The 27,713-nt window shown below is 43.5% G+C and overlaps 1 protein-coding gene across 3 annotated transcripts in view; it reads right to left on the bottom strand.

Moving 5' to 3' along the window:
- The window catches only part of SCFD2 (sec1 family domain containing 2), a 303,157-nt gene that overhangs the window by 167,505 nt on the left and 107,939 nt on the right, over window positions 1–27,713 (bottom strand). For all 3 annotated transcript variants that reach the window (XM_067531266.1, XM_067531267.1, XM_067531268.1), the window contains exon 5: window positions 11,692–11,941. In XM_067531266.1, coding sequence (XP_067387367.1) covers window positions 11,692–11,941 — 250 coding nt within the window. The remainder of the gene's footprint in view (window positions 1–11,691; window positions 11,942–27,713) is intronic.

Raw genomic sequence — 27,713 nt, 5'->3', positions numbered from 1 at the left:
TTCAAGTCAAAGAGAATTTTTCCATTAACTTGAATGGGAGCAGGATCAAGCCCTTAAAAGAGTCCATAGCAGAAAGTTATTGGAATCTTAGAGGTCTGTGCAGTCCTGCAGAAAAGGCAGGAGACTGGGAGTTCTGCTGTTTGCCAGAAGCTGGGAATGGGTGACGGGGACGGAACGCTCGATAACTGCCAGTTCTGTTCATTCCCTCTGAAGCACCTGGCACTGGACACTGTCAGAAGACAGGATACTGAGCTAGATGGACCATTGGTCTGACCCAGTTTGACTGTTCTTATGTTCTCCTGCATTCTGTCCCCGGCTCAGTCACTAACTGGAGCAAGTCACTTCACTGCCTGAGTCTCCCCATTGCAAAAGTGGGTATGATGATAACTAGTCACAGTATAGAGTGAGGTGCATTTAAATTTGTCATTTTGAGATACTTGGGGTAGTATGAACTCCCAGTTGCTGCAAGGCAAAGAGAAGATGGACTGAAACACCCAGTCACTGAAAATGGGAAGAAGCTAATTCACATGACTCTCCGCCTCTCATGCGGCACCATAATTGGCCATGAAGCAGTTTTATGTATTTTTGGCATCTCTGCCACAAAGTCAGATTCACCATCTTCTAGGGTTTCTTGATCACAAATGTTTTCAGCTGGATTTTGTCCAATATATGTCAAGTAAATGATTGAAAGGTACCCGAAGATCATTTTCATGTTTAGTTTTATAGGTACACATTGCAAAGGCAGCGAAGGGTGCATTTTAAGTTTTGGTAATATCAGCTGGTGTTGCAAGAGAAAAACAGCACCCTGAACTGGGATCTCGGCAGCTGAAAAACATTCCAATGCATCTTTGAACAAAGTGATCTTGTTTTATTTGGTCCTGCAGTAACAATTTGAGCACGATGCAGGACAACTAGTGAGCATGATCAGTAAAGGCCATATTTTGACATTTACTATAAAAAGAGAGAACTCATGCCAATAAACTCTGTTATCTCTATAGTACATTAGTGGGGTCTATGCTGGCCAAAGGCCAATCTCTTAGCTACTGAAAAAAACTTCTTATAAACTGTGAAGGGCTCCAGTTTACAGTTTGATTGTGGCCCATCTGTCACTCACCGACATTTTCTTCTATTTTAATTAAACCATTATGACATTCAGAGACATCACGGCTCCATGACCATGACATGCTTCCATTCAAATCACATCAGAGTGGTCTACACAGTCCCTGCCCAATGGAGTCTTCAGCCATTTGCTCTCATTACAGAGGAACATTTATGGCATGAGGCTTGTGCAATAGGGTAGATTCCTGCAACAATACCGTCTGCAACTGAGCATGTTTGGAGCATAAACCAGTGGAATGAGATCTTCTTAGTGATATAAACTGATGTGCAGTCGTCTTGCTTATACCAGACAGGAAAGTAATCCTTTTATTCTAATAACAGGGACTGGAGAAAGCTAATGTGTATTTGAGTGAGCAGTACTCCTGGAAATTCAAAATGTTTTGCTGTTTGATGCTTTGAGGCATTCCCCCACCCCCTGTAATCACCCTATGAACTTTTAAAATAAACAGTTTAGTTTATAAATCTTAGCTCTGGCCGGGAACAGATCTGTATCTAATAACCCCATCTATAGGCAGACGCCCACACATGCCTGAAATCAAGGAGCAATCCTCAACACCAGGCTCTTGCACCCTGGCCACTCCAAATTGCTCTGACAAGGGTTTAATGCATTATTTTTATACTCGCTTTTCTAAGCGGACAATATGAATGGGGACAGCCAATCCCCCAATAGTAGACAAAGTGGAAGCATTTGAGGAGGGACTGGAGGACAGAAGATGTAGTGAAGACATTCTATGAGATGCAAATGCACGGTATAAGGATCATTAACTTTGAAAGTCCTGATTCATGTGTGTTTACATTTCAACAGGCATTTGTTCTAGTATCCAAATTTCTTTCTGTATAATATGAAAACTTAAAATATATACTTCACCTTTAACCAGATTCAATGCCAAAAGGTTTGCCTTTTCATGACTCTCGCTTAGTAATGCATTGAAATAGAAGTTTCATCCACTAGAGCAGTAGTTCTCAACCTTTTTGTGCAGGTTTTCCATGTCTCATAATAAGGGAACATTCAATGAAATAGAAAGGTAGCACATTTAAAACTGATAAAAGGAAATGCCTTTTCCCACAACACATAATTAGACACTAGAGCTCACTGCTAGAGGATGGTAGTGAGGCCAAGAATTCAGTAAGATTCAAAGAGGCCTTGGATGTTTATATGTCTAATAAGAATATTTAGAAGTGAAATAGCTAATAGTAAGGAGCTAATTGGTTCAGAGTTTATATCAACCTCTAATTGCTAGGGGCAATATGATACCTTCCTGGGGCAGATTATCTTATACCTGCCTACTTTGAGGTTTCTTGTACCTTCCTCCAAAATTATTGGTATTGGCCAAGGTCAGAGACAAGGAATCTGGACTAAAGGGAGCATGGGTCTGATACAGTGTGGTAAGTCTTATACTTCATGAAACCCGAGACAGCAAAACAGAATATTGTCCTGCAATCCACCATATTCCAGTGGCTATAAAGAATTGTGGAGTTGAGTCACAGAAAAAAACAATGGCAAGTTTTTAGGTACTATGGGATAGAGCTACTGATGTGACTGTTGGGAAGAAGATGCATCAGGTCTCCCTGGTAACCCAATTAGAGGTCATATCCCATGAGTTTAGAATTACTATACTAGTGTATCTCAGGTGGCTTGCCCTTCAGTCCAACAGACCTTACAAGCCTTTTGGTCTTCAGTGCACACCATAAAGTCACATTTGTTCTTCTACACTGTGAAGCGGGGAATAGAAGAGCTGTTTGTGGAAACTGCAAGACATATTTTGGAGTTGTTTTGTGGGCATATTGGTATTTTTTGCACGTTTTTATTGTGTACAGCTCTGGATGGGTGCTAAAAACCTAAATAAATAAATAAATAAAACCTTAAAATACATAGTGTACTTTATATCCCATTTTTCTACAGCTGACAAAGAAAATCTATTTGTTGAAAAGCATCGTTTTCCATTATAGTTTAAATCACTGTTTTGGTCTAATCATTTCCTCCGATTTCCAAAATTTCTGCAGGGAACAGTGATGAAGAACATATGTCTGTTGTAAATTACACCTCTGAAAAATCTTGGAACTGTGACATTCAGTTTTATTATCCAAGATATTAAAATAGTCCACCACAACACTAGTATTGAACAGCTACATGAAAAGAAGCTACGATTGTATCACATTTTAAAATGGATATAATGTACAAAGCATATCACATTTGCCATTCAATTTAATTAGGCAATTATCCTATTATGCTTTCAGTTTAATTAGTGATTTCAGGATGTTTTGAGCTTCACTGATATAAGATGTTATACAAGTACAATATTATTACTGTGCATTTTTACATGAAAAATGCTGTGTTCATGCAACGTTAAGGGTGGAAAATCAAAAGTAAGGAAATTCCAAATTTTTATGTTTCTCCCACAATGTAAACTTAGGCAAGTGGTAAATCCTAGTACATTTTACAATAGACATTAATAACTCAGGCCCTGTTTACATTAAGGAAATTCACTGCAATGTAGCTATGTGGATGCAGTTACATCCATGCAAATCTCTGTTGCAAACATGCTGCACAACTGCAAAGAAAGGCTTATCCCAACACAGTTTAATTCGGTAACAAACTAAAAAAAGCACTGGTGCAGTGCATCTGTTAGGGATTTACTACATGAATGTAGTTACACCAGTACAAATTTTCTAAATGTAGACAGTACCTAATAACATATAATACATGTACATTTACATCTAACAAGGAAAACAGGAATAGAAAATGGAATGACAGTTATTGTTATGGGAGAATTTCCTGACTTTGGATTACTTGACCTTGCAACTTTAATAAAGGACATTAAAAAAATGCTTTAACGCTAGGTTTTTGTATTTTATTTCCCTAGTGCTTTGAATGGCATGGAGAAGACATAGAAAGAAAAAATGTGGATCTGTTCAGCCTGCACATCTTACAAGCTCTGCAAGTGAAGGGGTGAGCTAAAGAGGGTGGACTAGGGGTATAGGCTAAGGTTCAGAATCTCAATTAAGGTCTGGGTTTTGATTTCAGCCTCATCCAAACTAAAACCAGAAAAACAGGCCTGGTAAAAGTTTCTATCTGGGAAGTACAATACAACACCCCTGAAACTCAAAGAGGTTCTGATTAACAATAAGAACATACGTACAGCCATACTAGGCCAGACCAATGATCCATCTAGCCCAGAATCCTGTTTTCCGATAGTAAGCAGTGCCAGATCCTTCAAAAGGAATGAACAGAAGGGGGGCAATTATCAAGTGATCCACTTCTGGCAGTCAGAGGTTTAGGGACACTCAGAGCATGGGGTTGCGTCCCTGACCATCTTAGCTAATATCCATTGATGGACCTATCTTCTGTGAACTTATCTAATTCTTTTTCAATCCACTTATACTTCCGGCCTTCACAACACCCTCTTGCAAAGAGTTCCACAGGTTGACTATGCGTTGTGTCAAGTACTTCCTTTCGTTTGTTTGTTTTAAATCTGCTGCCTATTAATTTCATTGGGTGACTCCTGGTTTTTGTGCTATATGAAGGGGTTAATAACACTTATCTATTCACTTTCTCCATACCATTCATGAGTTTATTGACCTCTATCATATTCCCCCTTAGTCATCTCTTTTGTAAGATGAACAGTCCCAGTCTTTTTAATCTCTTCTCATATGGAATTTAGTCCATACCGTGTATCATTTTTGTTGCCCTTCTCTGTACCTTTTCCAATTCTAATATATCTTTTCTGAGATGCAGAGACCAGAATTGCAGCAGTATTCAAAGTGTGAGCATACTATGGATTTATATAGTGGCACCATCATATCTTCTGTCTTAGTATCTATCCCTTTCTTAAAGGTTCTTAACATTGTTAGTCACAAAAAAAAAAAAAAAAAAAAGCTGACACTGTACATTGAATAGATGCTTTCAGAGAACTATCCACAATGCCTCCAAGATCTCTTTCTTGAGCAGTAGTAGCTAATTTAGACCCCATCATTTGGTATGTAAATGCATTACTTTGCATTTATTCACACTGAATGTCATCTGCCATTTTGTTACCCAGTCACCCAGTTTAGTGAGATCCCTTAGTAACTTTCTGTAGCCAACTTTCAGACTTAACTATTGAATAATTTGTATCATCTGCAATTTTTGCCAACTCATTGTTCACCCCCTTTCCCAGACCTTTTATGAATATACTGAACAGCACAGGTCCCAGGACAGATCCTTAGGGGACCCCACTATTGATCTTGCTCCATTGTGAAAACTGACCATTTACGCCTACCCTTTGTTTCTGATCTTTTAACGAGTTACTGATCCGTGAGAGAACCTTACCTCTTATCCCATGACTTTGCTTAAGAGGCTTAGGTGTGGGCTTTCTGAAAGTCCAAGTACATGATATCAACTGGATCACCCTTGCTGACTACCTCAAAGAATTCTAATAGATTGGTATGGCATGATTTCCCTTGACAAAAGCTGTGCTGACTCTTTCCCAACATATCATGTTTATCTAAGTGTCTGATAATTCTGTTCTTTAGTAGTTTCCACCAATTTGCTTGGTATTGAAATTAGGCTTATTGACCTGTAATTGCCAGGATCACCTCTGGAGCCTTTTTTAAAAACTGGCATTACATTAGCTATCCTCCAGTAAATTGAGACAGATTTACATGATATACAACGACCCTTAGTATTTATGTAGTGCTTTTCATCTATAGCTCTCAAAACGATTCACAGAAGGTTGGTATCAATTAATTTTACACACTGAAAATTGAGACACAAAGAAAGTAAGTGATTTGCCCAAGGTGACACAGTGAGTCTGTAACAGAATCAGGAAGAGAACACCTGACTATTAACCTCTAGTGCCATTCGCTATCCACAGGAACTTGCTGCCTCTCTTCAAGTTTGTAATTTTGGCCTGGTTTTACTCATAGATCCTTTACCTGCAAAATTAGGTGGCACAATTACCACTATTTATTTATGATATGATACTTCATTGTTAGTATGTTGTATATGAATGTTTTATTCTACACTTTTCCACTCCTTTGTGCCACCATCCTGTGCACTGAATGAGGCACTGTCCTCTGGAAAACCAAGTATGTGATGATGTAATTAAAGGCCACATCAGAGTGCATACATAGAAGAGCTGAATTAAGGTTGCACAGACAACCTAATACTGGCATTCCCTAAATTTTGAGTGCTTGACTTAGCAAACTTAACAACATTATTTTAACACAGTCTTTTGGTATTAAATTTTCTAGGGTTTTTATTATATTTTTAGTTATTTGTTTGTGTTTATATTTTTATTATGTGCAACTGTAACAAGATTCTGATCATGCATCATCAGCAGGGTCTGAACGCTGAACCTTCAGCACTGCTACTGCTTGAGCTACAGGACGAACTTAAATCTGCTCTGCTGCTAGCTACCAATCTAAGAAGGGGGATGGATTGTGGAGCTAAGTGTTGGGTCCCAGGGATGCTGGAGGAAACCTGGTCTGGTTCTATCTCCCCACCTTGGGAGTGGTAGGAGCTCTGGCCCCTTGTGGCACCCACAAGGGGGATAAATGGAACAATGTGCTGGGTCCATGTATGTGTGTACGTAAGGCACATGCAACCTTCATTTTGGCTATTCCTAACTTGAATGTTTAAGTGGGCAATTTTAATGTTGTCCCAAAAATTTATTTTTATGGAATTCTCAAATAAAAGATAAAGAGATTTTTCCTTTGTTCTACTAATGAAAACAAATTTATTAAAACTAGCTTGAGTTTAATTAAATTTTGCAGCCATTCAAAAGCAAAACATACTGTTTAATTTAAAAGAAAATCAGGAGATATTATAATTCGAATATTCCGGATCCTCAGTTGGTGTAAACCAGCACAGTTGCATTGAGTTCAAAGAGAGATGCCAATTTACATAGCTAAGAATCTAGCCCAAAATATTCTCTTTCACAAGATCCTTCTATGTCTGTAGGACAATTTTTGTTCTTTTTAGTTAGTCCAATAAAATGTTGTCACCAACAGCTTCTTGTATTTTTTTTTTTTTTTTTTTTTTGTAATTGGGCCAGCAGAACTGACACTTCTAAATAAAACACAAACCACTACATTATAAGAGATCAAAAATGTGACAGCAAGCAGACAATAGGTTATATAGTAAATCACACAGGAGTATAACATAACTAACAGATGTACTAAGAAACTGTTCAGCCACCTCTTTAAAAATATCTTTTACATTCAGAATTTGTCTCCTAATGATGTGTTTGTAATGTTGTGTAAATACTGGCAGGTTGCACAGGCAACTGACCTTTGTGATCTACAATTAACTTGACTGTGAATGATACCTTTTATCTGAAACATAAGTCTTTATAACCCACATCAGCACGAACTTTTCAAAACTTTTGGTCAACAGCTAAAACCACCCAAACTAGTGAAGGTATATTATGCAGACAGAGAGCTCAGTTTTCAAATGTGCATAAATTATGAGATCCAGCTCCATATTTGGGTGCTCAAGTTAGTACAAAACAAATATTGAGATGCTTAGGAGCAGATGTGCTCCTTTATTCAAAGAACATGTCCACAATGTGAAAACGCAGAATTGTTTTTTCAAAATACAACCCATTTGTACTTGGACTTTCATTTACCATTTTTTGTTTGTTTCCTTGACGATCCTGACATTTGCTTCCACTTAGCAAACCTACACTTGCACATTGGAAAAAAGTAAGGAAATCTATGCATAAAAATATGGAAATATGTATGTTAGAACTTAACATAAAGGAAGTTACTCAGCATTAATGATGGTTCTTCGAGATGTGTCCCCTTATGGGTACTCCACTAGAGATGTACCTATGCCCCTGTGCTTCTAATCAGAGATTTTTGGTAGCAGTATCCATTCAGCCTGCACATGCGCTCTCCCTCCCTTGTGGTCTGCCTTGAGGCTGCATGGGCAAACCCTCCTCAGTTCCTCTACCACAAAGTCCCTTAAGGAAAACTTCAAAGTACAGGGGATGAGGGTGGGTTGTGGAGCACCACTAGGGATACATCTCAAAGAACCATCGTCACAGCACAAGGTGAGTAACTTCTTCTTCTTCTTCGAGTAGTGTCCCTATGGGTGCTCCACTGTAGGTGACTTCACAGCAGTATCCCCCATCGAGGGCTGGGGTTTGAAGTGGAGTCTGTTACTATTGAAAGTATTGTGGAGCTGAAGATGGCATCTACGCCAAACCTCCAGTAATCACATAATGTTCTGTGAAAGTGTGGACAGAGGCCTAAGTCGCTGCTCTGCACATTTCCGAGATAGGGACACCTTTAAGAAATGCGACCAAGGTAGAAATTGACAGATAACAGAACAAGCAGCAATGGTCTCAAGTTGCAGTGGGGGAGGTCTAGGCTGGATATTAGGAAAAACTTTTTCACTAGGAGGGTAGTGATGCACTGGAATGGGTTACCTAGGGAGGTGGTGGAACCTCCATCCTTACAGGTTTTTAAGGCCCAGCTTGACAAAGCCCTGGCTGGAATAATTTAATTGGGGTTGGTCCTGCTTTGAGCAGGGGTTTGGACTAGATGACTTACTGAGGTCCCTTCCATCCCTAATCTTCTATGATTCTATGACCTTGTGGAGTTCATACAGAGTCTAGATTGAGAAAACAGGTTGCACCCTTGATAACCGTGATTAATGCAACCAGAAACCCATTTAGACAGTCTCTGAGCTGACATTGCAGAGCCTTTGGATGTTTCCGCAAGTGAAAGGAAGAGTTTAGGGGGCTTCCTGAAGTCCTTAGTCCTGTCAAAATAGAATGCTAATGGTCTTCTAACATCTAGCATATGCAGAATTGCCTCCCTGTTGTCACTATGTGGTTTTGGGGAAAAAATCAGGAAGATGATCTGTTGACTCATATGGAAAGTGGAGGCAACTTTAGGAAGAAACTTGGGATGCAGCCTCAGAGTTACTTTGCCTTTAAAAAAGACTGTATGATGAGTATGCCATCACGGCTGCTATTTCTCCTATGTGCCTAGCCAAAATGATGGCAATTAGAAGAAATGCTTCTTCATGGACAGGTGTAAGAGAGAGCAAGTTCCCATTTGCTCTAAAGGAGATCTAGTCAAAGGCCTGAGAACTAGGTTAAGATTCCAAGCTGAAGTGGGTGGTCTCACATGTGGGAAGAAATTCCCAATGCCCTTAAGGAATCTACGGGTCAGCGGGTGAGCGAACATCAAGTATCCGTCTACCTGACCGTGGAAAGTCGTTATCTCCATGAGATGTACCTTAAGGGAGCTGAGGTAGAGTTTTAATCACTTGAGGTCTAAAATGTAGTGTAAAATCAGAGAGGGGGGGGGGGGGGAAGTCGAAGTTGAGCCTATGTGCTTAGAATGACAACAAACTTGGAATCGTTTCCATTTTCAAAGGTAAGTATGTTGAGTGGTTGACTTTAGGCTGTGTAGCAGCACATCTTTCAACTTGTCAGGGCATTCTTCCTCTAAGCCTTGGAACCAAGAAGGAGCCAAGCTTGGAGGCAAAGGACCCGCAGGTTGGGGTGAAGGATCAGCCTGTTGTTTTGAGAGAGCAGGTGAGGAATGGGCCAAATAGGAATCGGAGGACATATTACCATCTATGTCAGGTAAGGCACCTCTTGAAGCAGGGGGAGCCAGGCATGCCCATGGGAGGTGGAGGTGGCTATCACCCTCTTGCAATGAGGAATGCAGAAGAAAGTTCTTCTCTTTTCTTTTTCTTCTTTTCTTCTAACTGGAAAAAACTTAGAGAGCCTTCTAAATACCCCTGGAGGGGATCCCCTCGCATGGGGCAAGAAACAAATTAAAGTCCTTTTTCTTCTTTACCTTTCTTTCTTTGTTTTTAAATCCCAACTGGGTAAAAAGGAAACACTAACTATTAAGAAGAACAAAAGAAACAAAAACAACTACTACTTATGCTAAAAACACAGATAAGAAAGGGACAACTGCTCCCTCCCTTCAAGGCCAAAGGCAGTGGAGAAGGAACTGAGGGGGGTTTGATGGACTGTGAGACTGTTGAAGTTTCTGGCAAAACCAGAAAGCAGTTTCCCTGCTGATTCTTAATGAAATTAAATAATAAATAATTCAACACCTCTCACTTTTCTTTTTTTGTTAGTCACAAAAGGGAAATAATAAAACAGTGATTCAAAACATTGATCAACAGAGAAAAAAGCTAAACACAAAGATGAAGTTCTGCACAGTAGGGTTTGGTCTGCACAATATCCAACAATGAATACCACTGAGGTCATTTGGAAACATTATATGGAGCACAAGACAATAAGCATGCACTGAAAAAAATGTCACAGAAATGGAATGCAAAAAAAAAATAGGAACTCTCACTCACACACACAGCTACCTAGAAATTAAAGGGCAAATTAGACAAACAAATTGAAACACTACATGCTGTACACCACTAACAGTAATATGGCTAACCCAGGTCCCACTGAAATCAATGGAAAGACTCCAACCAACATCACTGGGCTTTGGAGCATTGTGTAAGTGCATGATTCTTGCGATGTACATTACGGTGGAACACTTACCTCCCAATACTACACTCACAAAAATAATCATAAGGGCTTTTATACATGTGGAAATATACCAATATAGTTATGCCCAGTACAATTATTTCACTATAATTATGTTCATATAAATTCCCATGTGGACACACTTATTCCAGAAAAAGAATGACAATTTATGGTTAATTTATACTGTTCCCAGAGTGACATAAGATAAACCAGAGAAGGGCACTCTTATTCCACAATCAGTGTCTACATGGGGAATTACAGTGGTATAATCATGCCAGTAAATATCCCTGTGTAGACAAGCTCTTAGACAGACACGGAAATTTAGACTTTGGGGGCAGGAATAATCTTTTTTGTTCTGTGTGTCACTAGCACAATGGAGTCCTAGTCTATGACTGAGGCTCCTAGGCGCTAACACTGTACAAATAATAATTATACCTGCCGTTAGGCAGATGAACCCATGATAGATGGGCAACTGAGCCTCCCTTCCATTCTGAAATACTACTCTTGTGCTACAGTTCTACTTTTTACAATCTTTTTGAACAATTTTCAAGTATGTGGCAAGGACAATAGCAAGTTAGTACTTTTCTATTCTACAGGAGGAACTAATAAGTTACAGTGTTCACCAAAAAGGTCTCACTATGCCTATTGTTTGAGTAAAAATGTCAAAGTTAGTTTTAGACACAATTCTTTTTTATGACAGACAGGACATTTCTTAGCATTCACAAAGCTGCAATTCGCTGAGCATGTTTCCAGGATTAATTTTGACTTTGCAAAGTCAACTTTACACTGATCAATGTAAGAAAATTGTGCAAAAGATTACTTTATGAAAACACACTAACATAGCAATCATTAACAAAAAGAACAAATTACAGAGCTTTCACTAGACTCAGCACTATTCTGGATAACCTGTCAACATTTCGCTTTCGTGCATGTCAGTGATGGAATAATCTACAGGAAATCCTCATGCTTACTCACTGACCCTAACCACCACAGACAAGTCACACTACTTCTATGCTTTCTGTAGATACAAATTTCATACTTACTGTTTTCTCATTGCATCGAAATATAAACTCACCGGTTATTTTCTGCAGTAAGGAAGATAGTTCTGGTTCATCACAAAAAGCCCGAACTAGTGCCTTTTTCACCTCTCCTTCAGCTTCATCCAGCTCTTTTCCAGCTTTGATTTCCCCAACTACAGAGTAAATGTACACCAGCAAGATAAGGAAGTCTTCAGAGGTATAGTCATTATCTGTCCTCTCATTATGAGACTTGATCATAGGCAGTAACTGGTTCAAAACACTGGGCATCTCTGACTCCCCAATATTCTGAAAATAGAGAAGAGAAGGTCTTGTTTTCCATTATATATACATTTTTTGTCAGCATCAGACAGATGCTGCTGCCTATATGTGGAAACACTCCTCCCGAGCTCTTCTGCAAGGCTGCCCACATGTTCTCATTCAGATTCTTCCTGAAGACCACTTCTTCCACACTGCCACCAAGTCATTTATTTAAGACAAATCCAAGCACTCTCTCTTTCATTATGCCATGCACTAACTGTTATGGAGCAACTGCATAACCTCACTGATGTTGCCACCTCTCCTTCTGTCATGCCCTTCTCTGAATCAAATTTATAAGCTCCTTGAAGCACGGATTGTGTCCTCTCACCTGGATTATGAAGTGCCTAGCAGCTTCTTGGCAGAGTAATATACTCTTCAGCATGAGTAATGGTGATGGACTCGGGCCCTAGAAGTTTTTCTGTTTATGCACTCTTACGTGACCTGAATATTTTCCAATGGGAATTACTTCCAGCAAACAATTACTATGTATTACACACACACACACACACACACACACACACACACACACACACACACACACACAAAACAATCTTAAAGGAAAATTTATTAAGGTTGCAAAGTCAAATACTCAAAAGTTCAGAAACACCAGAACTAAAGTTGCCTGTGCTGCTTTAATTTGACTCCCTGGTATGAGTTACGACAGTCTTCCCCTTCAGAGCATGCTCACTCTGTGAGGGTGGCACATGTGCTGTCTGGTCAGCACTATGAGCTAGGAAGGGTTGGAGCATACCCAGGAGGACAAACTCTTCAGAGATTTTAGCTTCTAATACTGAAGAAGTCTCTACTAAGCATGTGCGAACTACAATTTTCAAAGACATATGTTGGACAAGTTTGAAGCTGGATGTGGCTGACTCTTGACAAGCACAGTGGTGTACATGGGAAGAATCCAGCCCATGATTTTTTTTAATTAGCTTAGCTTTAATTTTGTATAATTCACCGTCTTTTGAAAAGCAGTACATTTTTGGTGACCCTGAAATTATTTCACATATATGCATACACTGTTGTTATTATTTTAGATCAACACTGATCTTAGAATGGAAGGAGACACAACTGAAGAAAAACCAGTTATAAAGAGCTGCATGGAGTAAGCCATTTGGGTGCAGAACAACAACTTTTTATTGGTCTCACAAACACCAATTTAAAAAAAAAAAAATCAGGCACAAATTCTCATACAGGATATGTTCTTTTTTTGCATGCACCCTGTTTAGGTGTATAAGTTCACCAAAATGGATATGTTGCTTGGAGATTACAAAATGGAGCATACTCATGTTCTACTTGAGAGCACAAACGGGAACCTAAAATAAATATGTGCAAAACTGCACACAAACTTTTATACACAAGATTGAAACTTTGACTAAACTTTTAAAGGTATTTAGGCATTGCAACACCTAACTGATTTAGGAGCCTTGGTCTTACGTTCAAATGTGATTTAAGCACTTAGGACCCTAAATCCCACTGATTGTCAAAAATGTTGTCTAAAAACCTGTGCCTTTCCACCTATATTTACAGAGCATTTACTAAAGAACAGGTATAAACTAAACTTAACACAACAACCCATCTTCAAAGAAAAAGGAAAGAAATAAATTAAGTAGCTACAATCAATTGTCAAGTTCAAAACATGCATTTGCTTTTTTGGGTTATGATCTATTTTGAAAGGTTTTTTTCTTACCACTTGGGAAATAGTGTTACAGTGGATTTCAAATGTAAATGCCAAATTTAAGAGGCTATTTTGTGTAAACAGGCCAGTTGGACTGTAACATGCATGAAATTAAGGGACAAGCCACCTCTTTTCTGAGCCAAATACCACAGGGAGTTGGGAAATTTGTCTCAAACAAAACCCTTAGCAGTTTGTCATTATCTAACCACCTCTAATGATTAAGGAGCTCTCTGTGCCACGTTGCAATCAATCAATTACACTGATTGAACAGCCCCTAAAACACAAGTTTTAAAAATGCAATTACCCATGACCCACATTTCCTGCTGGTAATGTTGGCCTGAGGTTAGCCCTGTTTGTCTATCATCAAGGGAGTCAATAAAAACAGGTCAATCCAGAGCTTTCCAAAGCCTCGATAAAGAACATTCACAGTGCTCAAGTCTGCACCAACTAAGAATGAGACTCTACCACCCTCTCCCTCAGTTGCACTGTTTGGACATTTTAACTCTATAATCGAGTATTCTTCAGACTCCAGAGAGAGTTACAGAGTAACAGATTTTCTTTCTTTCTAACTTGAGCTGAGCAATAATTTACTATTCCTAAAGGCAAATGAACTGACGTCAGTTTCCTGACTTCTGCTAAGGGCCTGTTTTTGGCAGATTGGAGAATACAGGAGAAAGTAAAATATAAGTTTCCAAACAGAGAACATGATATTATGCTTCAAAAATTACATTTAAATCTGAATTCAAGGCTCTACAGCATTGAAGAGGGAGTATAATAAATAAAAGATAATATTTTGCACTTCTGTAGAACCTTTCAACCAAGGACAGTTATTGCATATATTAATTAAGCCTATGTGCACCTTGTCCATTAGGCACCATTACACACCTTTTATAGATTAGGAAAGTGAAGTGCTGAGAGGTTCAGTGACTTACTCAAGGTCACTGAATTGAGAAGAGATCTCAGGAGCCCTAATTTCAAGTCCATGGGATAACCAACAGACCACACTGCTGCATTAAAATTATTTTGGAGGGGCGAACACAGAGACAAGAACATTTAATCTATTTTTGGTTAAAACAGAGAAATATTATTGAGATCATCTGCTTTATTGTGCCAGTACTCAAGTGATATAAGATGTAAGGACTATTTTATCTTTTTAGTGTTGGTTAAGTTAAAGGAATTTTTTTGGAATTTAAACCATATAGTCTCACAACTGCAAGTAGTTAGAATTATAGGTGAGACTAGCAGAAAAATTTGTGGAAGTCTCCATTCATTTACTGTCCTTCCCCAACACCACACAAACTTCAGGCAATTTAGGTATCGACCCCCGGTGAGATTTCAGCAGAAATTGTTACATAAGATCTTTGCAACGTACAAAATAAATATGATCATAGAAGCTAGATCAGGAAAACACTAGTCAACCAAATCCCAATCTCTTACAAATCCATATAATTAGATAACGTGTATATTTTATCTATTTAATAGAGGTTTGCTTGTGTCAATGACAGAGGTGGACAGGAAAGGTTAGTAAGCAGTGGCATGACCAATATCTGAGTCAGCTTTTTTGATTCCTCTTTGAAGAAATAGAAATTGACAAGAAATGAACCTTTTCCCCCAAATTAAGACATTAATTCCCCAAATTAAGACATTAAAAATATTTTACAATATGAGATATGTGCCAAAGCCAAAAATATTTTTCTCTTGATACTAGCTCTAATATTGCAGTACATGATATAGAGTTTTGTTTGCTTTTGCAAAAAAGTAAGGGCAGGTTTTAGACTGAAAATGTAAGATGCAGTGGAATAATAGAACCCACTGTCAACAATAAAACCTACAGATTCAATTTTCAAAATGGCATAGTTAAAATGTTTGTAATTCTAATTTTGAATAATGTTTAATTTATTCTCTCTCTGTAGCTAATGTCAAAGAGACTTTGTAAGTAAAAACTGGTAAGAATAACTTTTTGTCTGTGTCCCATGTATGTAGAACTCTACTGCTGCTTGTTCTCCTTTTCTACTCTCAGAATAGGTAGCTTTACAATCCATCTCCTCCACCCCCCACACACACACTTAAAAGAGTACTGCGTTATCATCCTACCATGAGCCTGAAGGACACATTTGTTATGCATGAAAAGGAACACCATGCATCCATTTACTTTTAATGTGTGGTTGCAATTCATGGAAACTAGAGATTTTAGTCTCCATCTTCATCCAAGCACTTAGATCAAATGAAGACCAAGTTAAGCATGTACTCCAAGGGTTTCACCTTTATAATAAAAATTATGGCTGCATTGCAGAACTCCATGGACATGCACATACATAGAGTCCCACAGACCCCAAAGAAGGGGCGGGTCTCTGCAGCTGACTGAAAATGTGTCACTGAAATCCTTAGAGAGAGTCACATGATTTTGTGGTGGAATGGCACTGCCCTCCTTGAAGAGCATCCAGACCCCTTCATCCACAAGGGACACCTACTTTTAACAAATCTTGTATCCTCCCTATGGCAGTTCCATGGGAGTTACTGCAGTGGTAACCTCAGTAAGAATAGAGACCCAGCCAGGACAAAAAGGAACTCATCCCCTTCAGCTGCTCAGCAGATCATGACAACAGATATGCCCCAGACCTATCAACTCCCCAAGATTTTACCTACTAGAAATGTAGCTCCCCTGTGTGTGAGTAATGGGCCTGTGTGCCTCCTACTCTCATTAAACAGGGTCAGGATTTAGCTCTTATAGAGTGACTGCTGTGAGTTACGTCTAGTGTGACTTAACACACTAACAAAACATTCAAAACAAGATATTATCAAGTAAATTACAGCAAAATATCACCAAGTTTCAGTGGAATGGAGTTAAATTTGGGTCTAATCAGAAGAATGTCCTCATAGTGAGGGGGATTTGAGAAGCGTGCACTCACTCTGACCTCTAACACAAAACTTTTTAAATTTCAGAAGCCCTTCAGTTATGTCCCAATCTGCAGGATCTTTCCCCAAATGCAATTTACCTGTTTAATCTTGGATGACAATGTCCTTACTTCCCATATCTGAGACTGAATGCAAGAGATCAGGCAGGTCCCAGGTACTGAGCAGGAAATCTAACACAGAGGCAAGACAATTAACTTCCCTGTCTCAACCCCAGGTTTACACAAGTGTAGGATTGACCAGCTCCAGCTTTGTGGATGGAATGAAGAAAAGCCACACCCCAGCTGTTTTGGAGATAGAAAGAAAGCAGATGAGGCACCCAGCAAGTTTGTAGTGGCTTGAGGGGATCGGGTGGTAGGTGTTGCTGAAGAAAGCCACTCCAGGTAGAAAGATGCAAATAACTAAGAGTAAAGGCAGAGATGGCATTTTTTTCCACTTGGGAGTTGTAATTGATTGGCTTGCTGCTCTTGGGGACAGTAAAGAGAGAATGTTGCTACTGGTGAAGGGCAGAGAAGGAATGAGAAACTCAAAAGATTGTAGCATGATACACAGGCTCCATCTGTCTTTACTCTTACTGCCCTCTCTCCTTGGAAGCTGCTCCTTAAATTGTCAACCCTGCCTTCCCTCCTCAGGCTGGGCGCTTACTGGACATATCATCCCTTTAAATGCTGGTGCTCAGGATGATACCCTCAAAACTTCTGAGATTCAAGTTTCCCCACTCCCGTCATTTCCTTTAAGGTGAAACTTTGCTGGAGGGTGCCTGGATGAGGGAGAGGGAGAAGAAATTTTCTTTCTGTTAGTGTTCCATCATAGCTTATGGCCTTGCCTGTCCAGGGCTCCTGGTTGCTACCTGCTCTCCTGTTTTCTCTCCCCGAGGTTGCCCTCCCTGATAATCCTACATACAATCTCAAATTAAGCTGGTACATGGCATTTAAAATAAAAACACAAACACGCAGATTGGAGATTTAGTTAAAGAAGGGAAAATGTTAATTGGGGCAAAACCAAAATGCTGATCCTCTTTAAAAATGAAGTTTTAGCACTGAGCCAGTAACTCCTGAGATCTATTCCCAGCTCCGACACTAAATTATTATATGAAATTGAGCAAGTCAATAAACCAGTTTGGCCAGAATTTTCAGAGGGGGTCAGCTCTCATTGAGCACTTTTAGTTTCCTAAAAGGGAGCTGAGAACATTTAAAAATTTGGCCCCCATATGCCTCAGATTCCACATAAAATGAGATACTTGCCTGTAATACCCTTCAAGAGTGATGTGATGATGAAAATTCTTTACAGACTTGACTAGTGGAAGATGAAAAGCTCTTTGTAATTCATAGAGCTAGTTGGAAAATGTTATTTCAAATTTTCTGTGAAAATTCAAATACTGAAATATTTTGGCCAAACTCCAAAGAATTTCAATTAAAAAATGCTGCTATAGTGTGTTATTAGAATTATAGTTCACATGCCTCATGCTCCCATTCTTCTCTATAGGCTAAGCTCCTGCATGGACTACTCTCGGTCTCACTTCATGGTAAAAGGAGATGGTTGCATCATGGGAGTTTGCAGCCAAAGTGCATCATGCAAGATGCAGTCTGATTGGGGAGCCCAGTACATAGAGGAAAATGGGGATATGAGGCAACTGAATTACAACTCCCATAAGGTCATGCAGCAGTAGCATATCCAAATCAAAATATTTTGTTTCCAGCTGAAGTATTTCAGTTTTCAAGTGTTTAAGTTTCTCTTTAAAATAATTATGTGGAAAGCAGAAACTTTTAGCAAAAAAATTCATTTAGTCAAAGACCCAATTTTCTGCCAAAAAAACCTGTTTTGATGGGAAATTTTCACTCAGCCTTGATCAATACAACACTCAGAGCCTAATTTAAACAACAAAAAAGTTTTTTTTTAAATTCAGATTTATTAATAAACTCCGTCCTTAACCTACCCTGTCCTGCCTAAGTTTGCCACCTGACATAGTTGATGATAAACCAGTAGAATTCTCTACATAGTAGAGCTCTACTATGGAGCTACATCAGTTTACACCAACTGAAGATACAGCCTAAAGTAGCTATTTAAGGTCTGACACAGAAAAGAATAGGAGATCTTTTATTTTATTGGTGTTTACTGAATAACTGAGTGACATATCAAAGGGAAATGATAACTCATTGTACAAAGCTAAACACATTAAATTTATAAACTCTTTGGGCCAGGGATGTTTCTTTACTGTTCTTGTACAATTCCAAGCACATTGCTGACACATAAATAATAGTTAACACACAATAATAATAGAAGTGTTTGAAACAAGCTGTTCAAGCCACAACATTTTGTTACAAAAGGATGGAAAAGTATTTTGAGTAAAGGACAGACCTAGCCCATCTTCATGCCCTGAAAAAGATTATTTTCTGATTTGGTTACGCTGCATCACCAATTATGGAAGTGTATTTCATTAGTTTTTTACCTAGTTTCCCCACGGGCCATACCAAACCCTTTTTAAACAATATAATTAATATTGCCCTTTACTTCCTTTTTCTCCCAGCCTCTCCAGGACTCCCCAATTGTTTGAGTGGCAATTTCCTGATTTCATTAAATTCTCATCATCTTCCCTCATTTCTTGTTTCTCTTTAGTTATATGCCTGTCAGATTCAGTTGTTAATTGTAATACCATACCTACAGGGCTTAAACATGTGTTCTAATAAAAAAAATTAAATACCCTTAGTTGTCCAACGCAAAAGCTCCCTAATAAACTTACAAATAACTAATCTGCTAGTGGACATAGTACAAAAATCAATCCTTCTCAATGAGTTATGCCGTCTGGCAATGTATCATTGTAACACAATGTCCAGTTTCTCTAGGTCTCTCTTTGGAAACAATATAAGTTCACAGCTGTGTTAAGATATTTTAATGAGTTCATGGGGGCCCAATGGCAACAGGATGTTAAAAGAAGGAGATATAAAATGTCTGGATTTTATTATGCAAATCTCTGCAAGGATAAGAACAATTTTACTTAAAACCCTAAGGGTCTGTCTACACTGCAATAAAACACCCGTGGCTGGCCTGCGTCAGCTGACTTGGGCTCATGGGGCTATAAAACTGCAGTTTAGAAACCCCAGAGCAGGCTGGAGCCTGGGCTCTGGGATTCCAAGAGAGAGGAGGGCTCCAGAGCTCAGGCTCCAGCCCAAACCTCGACGTCTACGTTGCAACTTTATAGCCCAGCAGACCAAGCCTCAGTCAGCTGACAGGGGCCAGCCACAGGTGTTTTATTGCAGCACAAACATACCCTGAATGTCCAACAGAAGAGAATCATCGACCAGGAAACAGTTAATGTAGGTTTAAATCTATCCCTGCTAGGTCAAAAGTCTTTAGCCATGGTGACTTCCCTCAGGGCATGCTTAGCATAACCATGAATCAGCAAAGTGAGCAAATCCGTCAGAAACATGGAAGAAAGCAACATGTGAACTACCAGCTGCATGGACGCTGCAGACATACATGATGGGAATATGTGAGCAACTGTGTACTACAAGCCAAGGAACATTAAACTATGTGTAACGAGTGTTTAGATGATCTGAGGACGACGGTACGCAACATCAACTAGGGATATTCATTTTTAAATCATCAAGCCCAGGTAACTTGCACCAAAAAGTCCTAAAGCAGTTGACTGGGGAGCATCTTTAGCCCACTCATGTTAATTTTTAATACATCTTGGAATACTGGGGAAACTCCAGATGACTGGAAGAGTGCTATTGTTGTGCCATTATCGAAAAGGTCAAGTGGGATGACTTGGATAACTATAGCCCAGTAAGATCGATATCACCCTGAGCAAAATAATGGAAAAGCTGATTCAGTACTCCATTGATAAAGAATTACAGTGTAGGAATATAGTTAATGGCAGTCAACATGGTGTGACACACTGCATCCCCATGTACACCCTTACGGTGCGATTATGTATCATTCATGTTCACCTTTATAGTGTAATTGTGCAATGTTTAATGCAAAGTATGTCATGTAAGATGTTTTTGGAATGCTCATGGCATACTGAACATTATTGTTATAGTGATATGTCTGTTGCATTGTCATGTGTATGGTTCTGAGGCTTCACTATGTAATATTCCCAAATGCTTGTCTCATGGCTTGAGACAGATCTAGGCAAAAGTCTACAGAGTTGAGAATCAATTTACACCTCATTAGGACTTGTACAGAACAACCCAGCTCAGCATTCCAGGAACAAAGGACTGGCCCCAGACATCAAAACAAGGTTACTTACCAGTAACTGTTGTTCTTCGAGATGTGTTGCTCATATCCATTCCAATGTAGGTGTGTGCGCGCCCAGTGCACAGATTCCCGGAACCTTTTTCCCTAGCAAGCCCCGCGGGGCCAACTCAGGCGCCCCCTGGAGTGCCGCGCTCATATCGCGGTATAAAGGGCGCTGCTGGCCCCGCGGGCCCCCAGTCCCTTCTTTCTGCCAACTCCGACAGTGGGGACGGGGGGTGGGTTTGGAATGGATATGAGCAACACATCTCGAAGAACAACAGTTACTGGTAAGTAACCTTGTTTTCTATCTTCGAGTGATTGCTCATATGCATTCCAATGTAGGTGATTAATTAGCCATACCTTGGAGGAGGGTAGGAGTTATCGGTGACCTGCTCTGCCGAACCCCGCATCTTCCCTTGCCTGCTCCACGATGGCGTAGTGCGACGTGAACATATGGACCGACGACCAGGTCGCTGCTCTGCAGATGTCCTGCAGGGGAACCTGCTCCAGGAAGGCTGCGGAAGAGGCCTGGGCCCTAGTAGAGTGAGCTCTTACCGCACCTGGAAGGGGTACCCCTGCCTGCTCGTAACATGCTCTGATGCAGGCAGTAATCCAGTTGGAGATTCGCTGGGTGGAGACAGGAGAGCCTTTCATCCTGTCTGCCACAGCTATGAACAGCTGTGTCGACCTCCGGAAAGGCTTGGTCCGCTCGATATAGTAGGCCAAGGCTCGCCTGACATCCAGCGAATGTCCTCTCCTTTCCTCCTCCGAACCATGGGGTTTTGGAAAGAACACAGGAAGGAAAATGTCCTGATTACAGTGGAACTGAGACACCACCTTAGGCATAAAAGCCGGGTGAGGTCTCAGCCGGACCTTATCCTTATAAAAAACTGTGTAGGGGGGCTCCGAGGTCAACGCCCTTAGTTCGGAGACCCTCCTGGCCGAGGTGATGGCCACCAGGAAGGCTACCTTCCACGATAAAAGGAGAAGGGAGCATGTGGCCATGGGCTCGAAGGGGTGTCCCATCAGTCTATTGAGGACCAAGTTGAGGTCCCAGGGTGGCACTGGGTCCCGCACCTGAGGGAAAATCCTCTCCACCCCCTTAAGGAACCTCACCGACATGGGGTGAGAGAACAGGGACCGCCCTTCCATTGGCTGGTGGAAAGCTGAAATGGCTGCTAAGTGTACCTTGAGGGAAGCTAGGGCCAAGCCTTGCAGCTTAAGCTGCAGCAGATACTCTAAGATAGCCTGTATGGGTGAGAAGCTCGGATGTAACCCTCTCGATTCTGCCCACCCCGAGAACCTCCGCCACTTAGCTGTATACGTTACTTGCGTGGACGGTTTCCTGCTGCCCAGAAGGACCTGATGAACCTGAAAGGAACAGGCCCTCTCTCCCTCCGTCAGCCACAGAGTCTCCAGGCAGTGAGGTGGAGGGAGTCCAGGTCAGGGTGCAACAATCTCCTGTGGTCCTGGGAGATCAGGTCGCACCGTCTGGGTAGCGGAATCGGTTCGGTGATGGAGAGGTCGAGCAGCATGCTGTACCAATGCTGTCTCGGCCAAGCTGGGGCGATCAGTATGATGTTTGCCCTGTCCCTCTTGATCTTGAGAAGGACTTGGGGCAGGAGCGGAATGGAGGGGAATGCGTACATCAGATCCCCCGTCCAGTCTATCAAGAAGGCATCGGACAGCGAACCCGGTTCTCGACCCCTGAGCGAACAGAACCTCGGGCATTTCCTGTTCCCAGCTGAAGCGAACAGGTCTAGACGGGGAACACCCCACCTTTGGAAGATTAAAGCCACTATGTCCTGGTGCAAGGACCATTCGTGGCGGGGTGAGAATGATCTGCTGAGGCGATCCGCCTCGCTGTTCCTGACCCCCGGGAGGTGAGAGGCATATAAGTGAAATTCGTGTCTCACCGTGAAGTCCCACAGTCGGATAGCTTCCTGGCAAAGAGCCGAGGAACGCGCCCCCCCCGCCTGTTCACGTAGAACATGGCCGCCGTATTGTCCGTGAGGACTCGGACCACCCTGCCCTTCAGGAAATGAAGGAAGGCCTTGCAGGCCAACCGGACCGCTCTGAGCTCGCGTACAGTGTAGAGCTCTCTCCTCCGGTGACCAAAGCCCCTGGGTGCCCCGGTTGTGACAGATGTGGGCTCCCCAACCCATATCGGAAGCGTCTGTGATGATCGTCACAGATGGGATAAGTTCTCGGAAGGGAACGCCCATCATCACTTCCCTTGGGTCCCTCCACCAATTGAGAGATGACAGCACCTGTGGGGGAACCATGACCACTCTAGTTAGAGAATGCCTGTTCGGTACATACACCGAAGCCAACCACGTCTGGAGAGGTCTAAGCCTCAATCGTGCCAGCCTCACTACATATGTCGAAGCTGCCATATGTCCCAGCAGCTGCAGGCAATGCCTGGCTGTCGTCGTGGGGAACCGGTGGAGATTGGATATAATAGCCTTCATTGCCTCGAACCTCGATTGAGGGAGGAAGGCCCTGGCCTGTACCGCATCCAACCTGGCTCCAATAAACTCTATGCGTTGTACAGGAGTGAGTGTGGACTTTTGCTCATTAATAAGCAATCCCAGTCTGGTGCATAACTCGCGAGTGAGGAGTAGGCTATTTCTCACATGAGTCCTCGACCTCCCCCTGATTAGCCAGTCATCTAAATAGGGGAAGATTTGGACCCCGCTGCGGTGCAAGTGGGCCACCACCACCGCCATACACTTAGTGAAAACTCTGGGTGCCGAGGAGAGCCCAAAGGGTAAGGACCGAAACTGGTAGTGTCGCCCAGCTACCATGAACCATAAGAACCTTCTATGGGCAGGCAATATAGAGATGTGGAAGTATGCATCCTTCAAATCCAGGGCAGCATACCAATCCCCCGGGTCTAGGACCGGAATAATCGTGGCCAGGGAAACCATACGGAATTTAATTCGTCTGATATACTTATTCAGACGACGTAGGTCCAGAATGGGCCTAAGGCCTCCTTTCGCCTTGGGGATTAAAAAGTATCTCGAGTAAAAACCCCGACCTTCGTCGGCCACTGGGACTTCCTCCACCGCCCCCAGCGTGAGGAGAGACTCAATCTCCTGTACCAGGAGTTGAACCAGGGCAGGGTCCTCAAAGGGGGACAGCCTAGGAGAGGTGTCGGGGGGGAGGCAGTGAGTTGGAGGGTATACCCTTTGGCAATCACCTCTAGGACCCACCGGTCCGTAGTAATGGCTTCCCACTCTGTAAGAAAGGGGCGAAGCCTGTCTGCAAACGGACGGTTTAGATCCCAGGGAGAAGGAAGAGTGCTACCCTCCTGCACCGGGTCAAAAACGTTTATTATTACCATTACCCCTTTGGACGGCCCTTGTTGGCCCCCCGCAGAGGACCCTTGACGGCCTCCTCTGCCAGGACCGTGGTAGCGCGCGCGACCTCTCCTCTGCTGGGCGGGTCGAGGAGCCTGCCTGGGCGGAGGCGGCGGCTGCCTTTGGACTTGTGGCCTGGACTGCCGTCTTGAGGCCTGGGGGGGTATACAACCCAAGGGACTTCAGGGTGGCCCGAGAGTCCTTGAGCGCATGGAGCTTCTCGTCAGTCTTTTCTGAAAAAAGACCTAAGCCGTCAAAAGGCAAGTCTTGTATAGCCTGTTGAACCTCCTGGGTTAGGCCAGACGCCTGCAGCCAAGAACAGTGGCGCATAACTACCGCTGAGGCCATGGCTCTACTAGCCGTGTCCGCTGCATCGCTAGCAGACTGTAATGCAGCGGTTGCCACCACGGCCCACTCCTGAAGCACCGTGGCGAAGTCCGCCCCTTGGTCAGGAGGCAAGTGGGACGCAAACCTCTGCATCGAGGCCCATAAATTTTTGTTGTACTTGCCGAAGAGGGCCTGGTGGTTAGCTACTCTAAACTGCAGCGCTGCAGTAGAGTAAATCTTTCTCCCAAACAAGTCTAGCTTGCGGCCCTCCTTGTCCTTGGGAGTATTCCCCTGGTTCCCTTGGCAGTCTCTCTGATTAGCCGCATCGACCACTAGAGAGCACGGCGCTGGGTGGTTATACAGGAACTCAAAGGGTTCTTTAGGAACATAATATTTCCTCTCCACCCCCTTAGATGTGGAGGGTAGAGAGGAAGGGGTCTGCCAGAGACTCCTGGCAATCTTCATGACCCTGTCATGAACCGGCAGGGTCGCCCGGGATGGCCCGACAGCACTCGAGGGCCCAAAGAGGGGGTCCTCCTCCTCGGACATGAGTCTGAACTCCATGCCCAGGTTCTCAGCAGCCCTTTTCAAAAGGTCCTGGTGGGCACGAAAATCAAACAGGGGGGCCCTGTGGCCTCTGGCCGCTGCCTCATCAGGAGATGAGGAGGAGGAGAGGGGTAATGGTGCTGTGGAGGGTCCCTCCCCTGGGTCAGAGTCTTCCTCCGAGACCCGCTCCTGAGCCTTAGGGAGCGGGGGCAATGGAGGGGCCGCCACCGATTGTGTTGAGATCGAACCCTGGGGCATAGGGGCATTCCAGGGTCCCCAATATGGCCACTGCCAAGGGGCCTGGGTCCAACCCGGGGCTTGCAAGGGGGGCGGCTGATGTCTCGCGGCCCTCGTCTCCTGAGCCTCCCATACGCCGCTTGCTCCGTCGACGTGTGGACCGGTCAGATGACGAAGACGATGTAGACCGGTGCCTACGTCTGCGGTGCCGGCGATAAGAGGAGACCGGGGACGACGACGAGGTGGAGGACCTGCCCCGACGTCGAGAGGACTTGCGGTGCCGCTTACCCCCTCGAGAGCGTGAGCGGTGCCAACGATGGCGATGCTGAGGAGACTCCTCCCTCCCAGCCATCGGTGCCGGGCCCATCGGTGCCAGGCCCATCGGCGGGGACTCCCAGGGTACCGGTGCCGCTGGGTGTGGACCATCGCCTCTCGAGGCCACGGACAGCAACCTGGATCGATGCCGGGACGGGCTCCGCACCGGAGTTCGCGAGCCCGACAAACGGTCCTTGCCCGGGTCAGAGCTGGACCGGCGACGACTCCGGCGATGGACTCGGGACCGCCCACGGTGCCGCGGTGCCGAGTCGCTCGACGACAGAGTCGGAGCTCGGAGGGGAGCCGACGCTCTCCACCCTCCGTGACCGTCTGGAAGGAGACCGAGATTGAGAGCGTCTCCAACCACCGGGACCACCCAGCGCGGGTTTGCCCCGAGACGCAGGTCCCTTGTCCCTCGGTCGAGGGGGGACGGAGGCGTAGGCATGGCCATAAGGGCTCGTGCCACAGTAAACGCCTCCGGCGTCGACGGCCCTTGCAGGTGCACTCCCCCACCCCCAGGAGTCGGGGGAGGCAACCCGCGCAGAGACCCCGGGGCCGGAGTGATCTCCACGGCCCGTGGCTGGGGCGTCTTCTTACTCCCCCCGCTCTGCGGCGGCCGGGGGGAGTCTTTAGGTGCGGCCAGAGGCCGTGCCATCTTCTTCGGCCCCTTGGAAACCTGTCCCGGTGCCGAGGACGGTGCCGGTGGGGGGGGCGCTCCGCACCGACGACACACTCAGTGCCGACGGAGACCGGGAAGGCTCGGATGCTGGTCGAAGCGCCGACTCCATTAAGACTGCCTTTAGCCTCGCGTCCCGTTCCTTTTGGGTCCGAGGTTTAAAGGACTTGCAAATGCGGCACTTGTCTCGTCGGTGCTGTTCATCCAGGCACCGGAGACAACGATCGTGCGGGTCACTGACCGGGAAGGCTTTAGCGCACAAGTCACAGTTCTTAAAGCCTGAAGAGCCCGGCATGACTTCCAAAGAAAAAAACCCCGTCCGGGGTTTTACGTAACACTAACTACTAACTAACTTTAAAACAACTATACAACAGTGAAAACTCTAAAGAACAGTAACAAAGCTAGGGAATGAGCTACTTGCACACAGCAAGAGCGATAGTTCCAGCAACCGTCACAGGCGGAAAGAAGGAACTGGGGGCCCGCGGGGCCAGCAGCGCCCTTTATACCGCAATATGAGCGCGGCACTCCAGGGGGCGCCTGAGCTGGCCCTGCGGGGCTTGCTAGGGAAAAAGGTTCCGGGAATCTGTGCACTGGGCGCGCACACACCTACATTGGAATGCATATGAGCAACACATCTCGAAGATAGAACAAACGAATCCACAAAGGACCACAGTGACTCAGAGCATGCAGGGAGCCATACACAGACATTACTTGTCACCTGACCCTGAGGGGGCAGTGGCAAAGCAACACTTTTTTTTAAAAGGAGGGACATTTTGCTGCTCTCTTCCTCTCTTCCACCTCTAGCTACAAACACCACCAAGCAACTGAAATGCTGGCCCCAGGGACAGCCTGGCTGGATGCAGACTAGCCAGCCTGTGGTGAGAATCATCTGAGTTTGTAAGATTGCTGAAAGTGTTAAGCTTTGTTTATAATGTGATTTGCCTTTTATTTACTTTTGAACAAATCTGACCTGCTTTCCTCTGACTTATCACTTAAAATCTTTCTGTACTTAATAAATTTGGTTTTTTGTTTTATCTAAAGCAGTGCATGTAGTTTAAGGTGTGTAGAGACGCCATTTGAAGTAACAAGACAGGTGCATATCAGTTTCTTTGACAAACTGATGAACCAATGAACTTGCAGTGTGCAGCATTGAACATTGTATGATGACAGTTCCCAGGGTTGTATCTGGGACTGTGGCTGTTCGCTACGGTCATACCATTGCATAATCCTATGAGTGACTAGCTAGAAGCACTCACTCACTGAGCTAGGAGCAGCTTGCTTGCTGTAGGCTGTACGTGGGCTGACCCAGGAGTGGGGGTTCACACAGCAGAACAAGTGCAAGACGGGCTCCAGGAATGAGGGTTTGGGGTAACACAGCCATACACCAGTCCAGATTGCAGAGGGGAACGTCACACGTGGTTTTATGGAAACAGGTCTTGTTGAACAAATCTGATTTCATTCTTTGAT

Source organism: Emydura macquarii, unplaced genomic scaffold, assembly GCF_026122565.2.
Source record: "Emydura macquarii macquarii isolate MOO-44397 ecotype Brisbane River unplaced genomic scaffold, CSIRO-AGI_Emac_v2 contig_3128, whole genome shotgun sequence".
Taxonomy (NCBI): Eukaryota; Metazoa; Chordata; order Testudines; family Chelidae; genus Emydura; species Emydura macquarii.
This window is presented reverse-complemented; position numbering and strand designations above follow the sequence as displayed.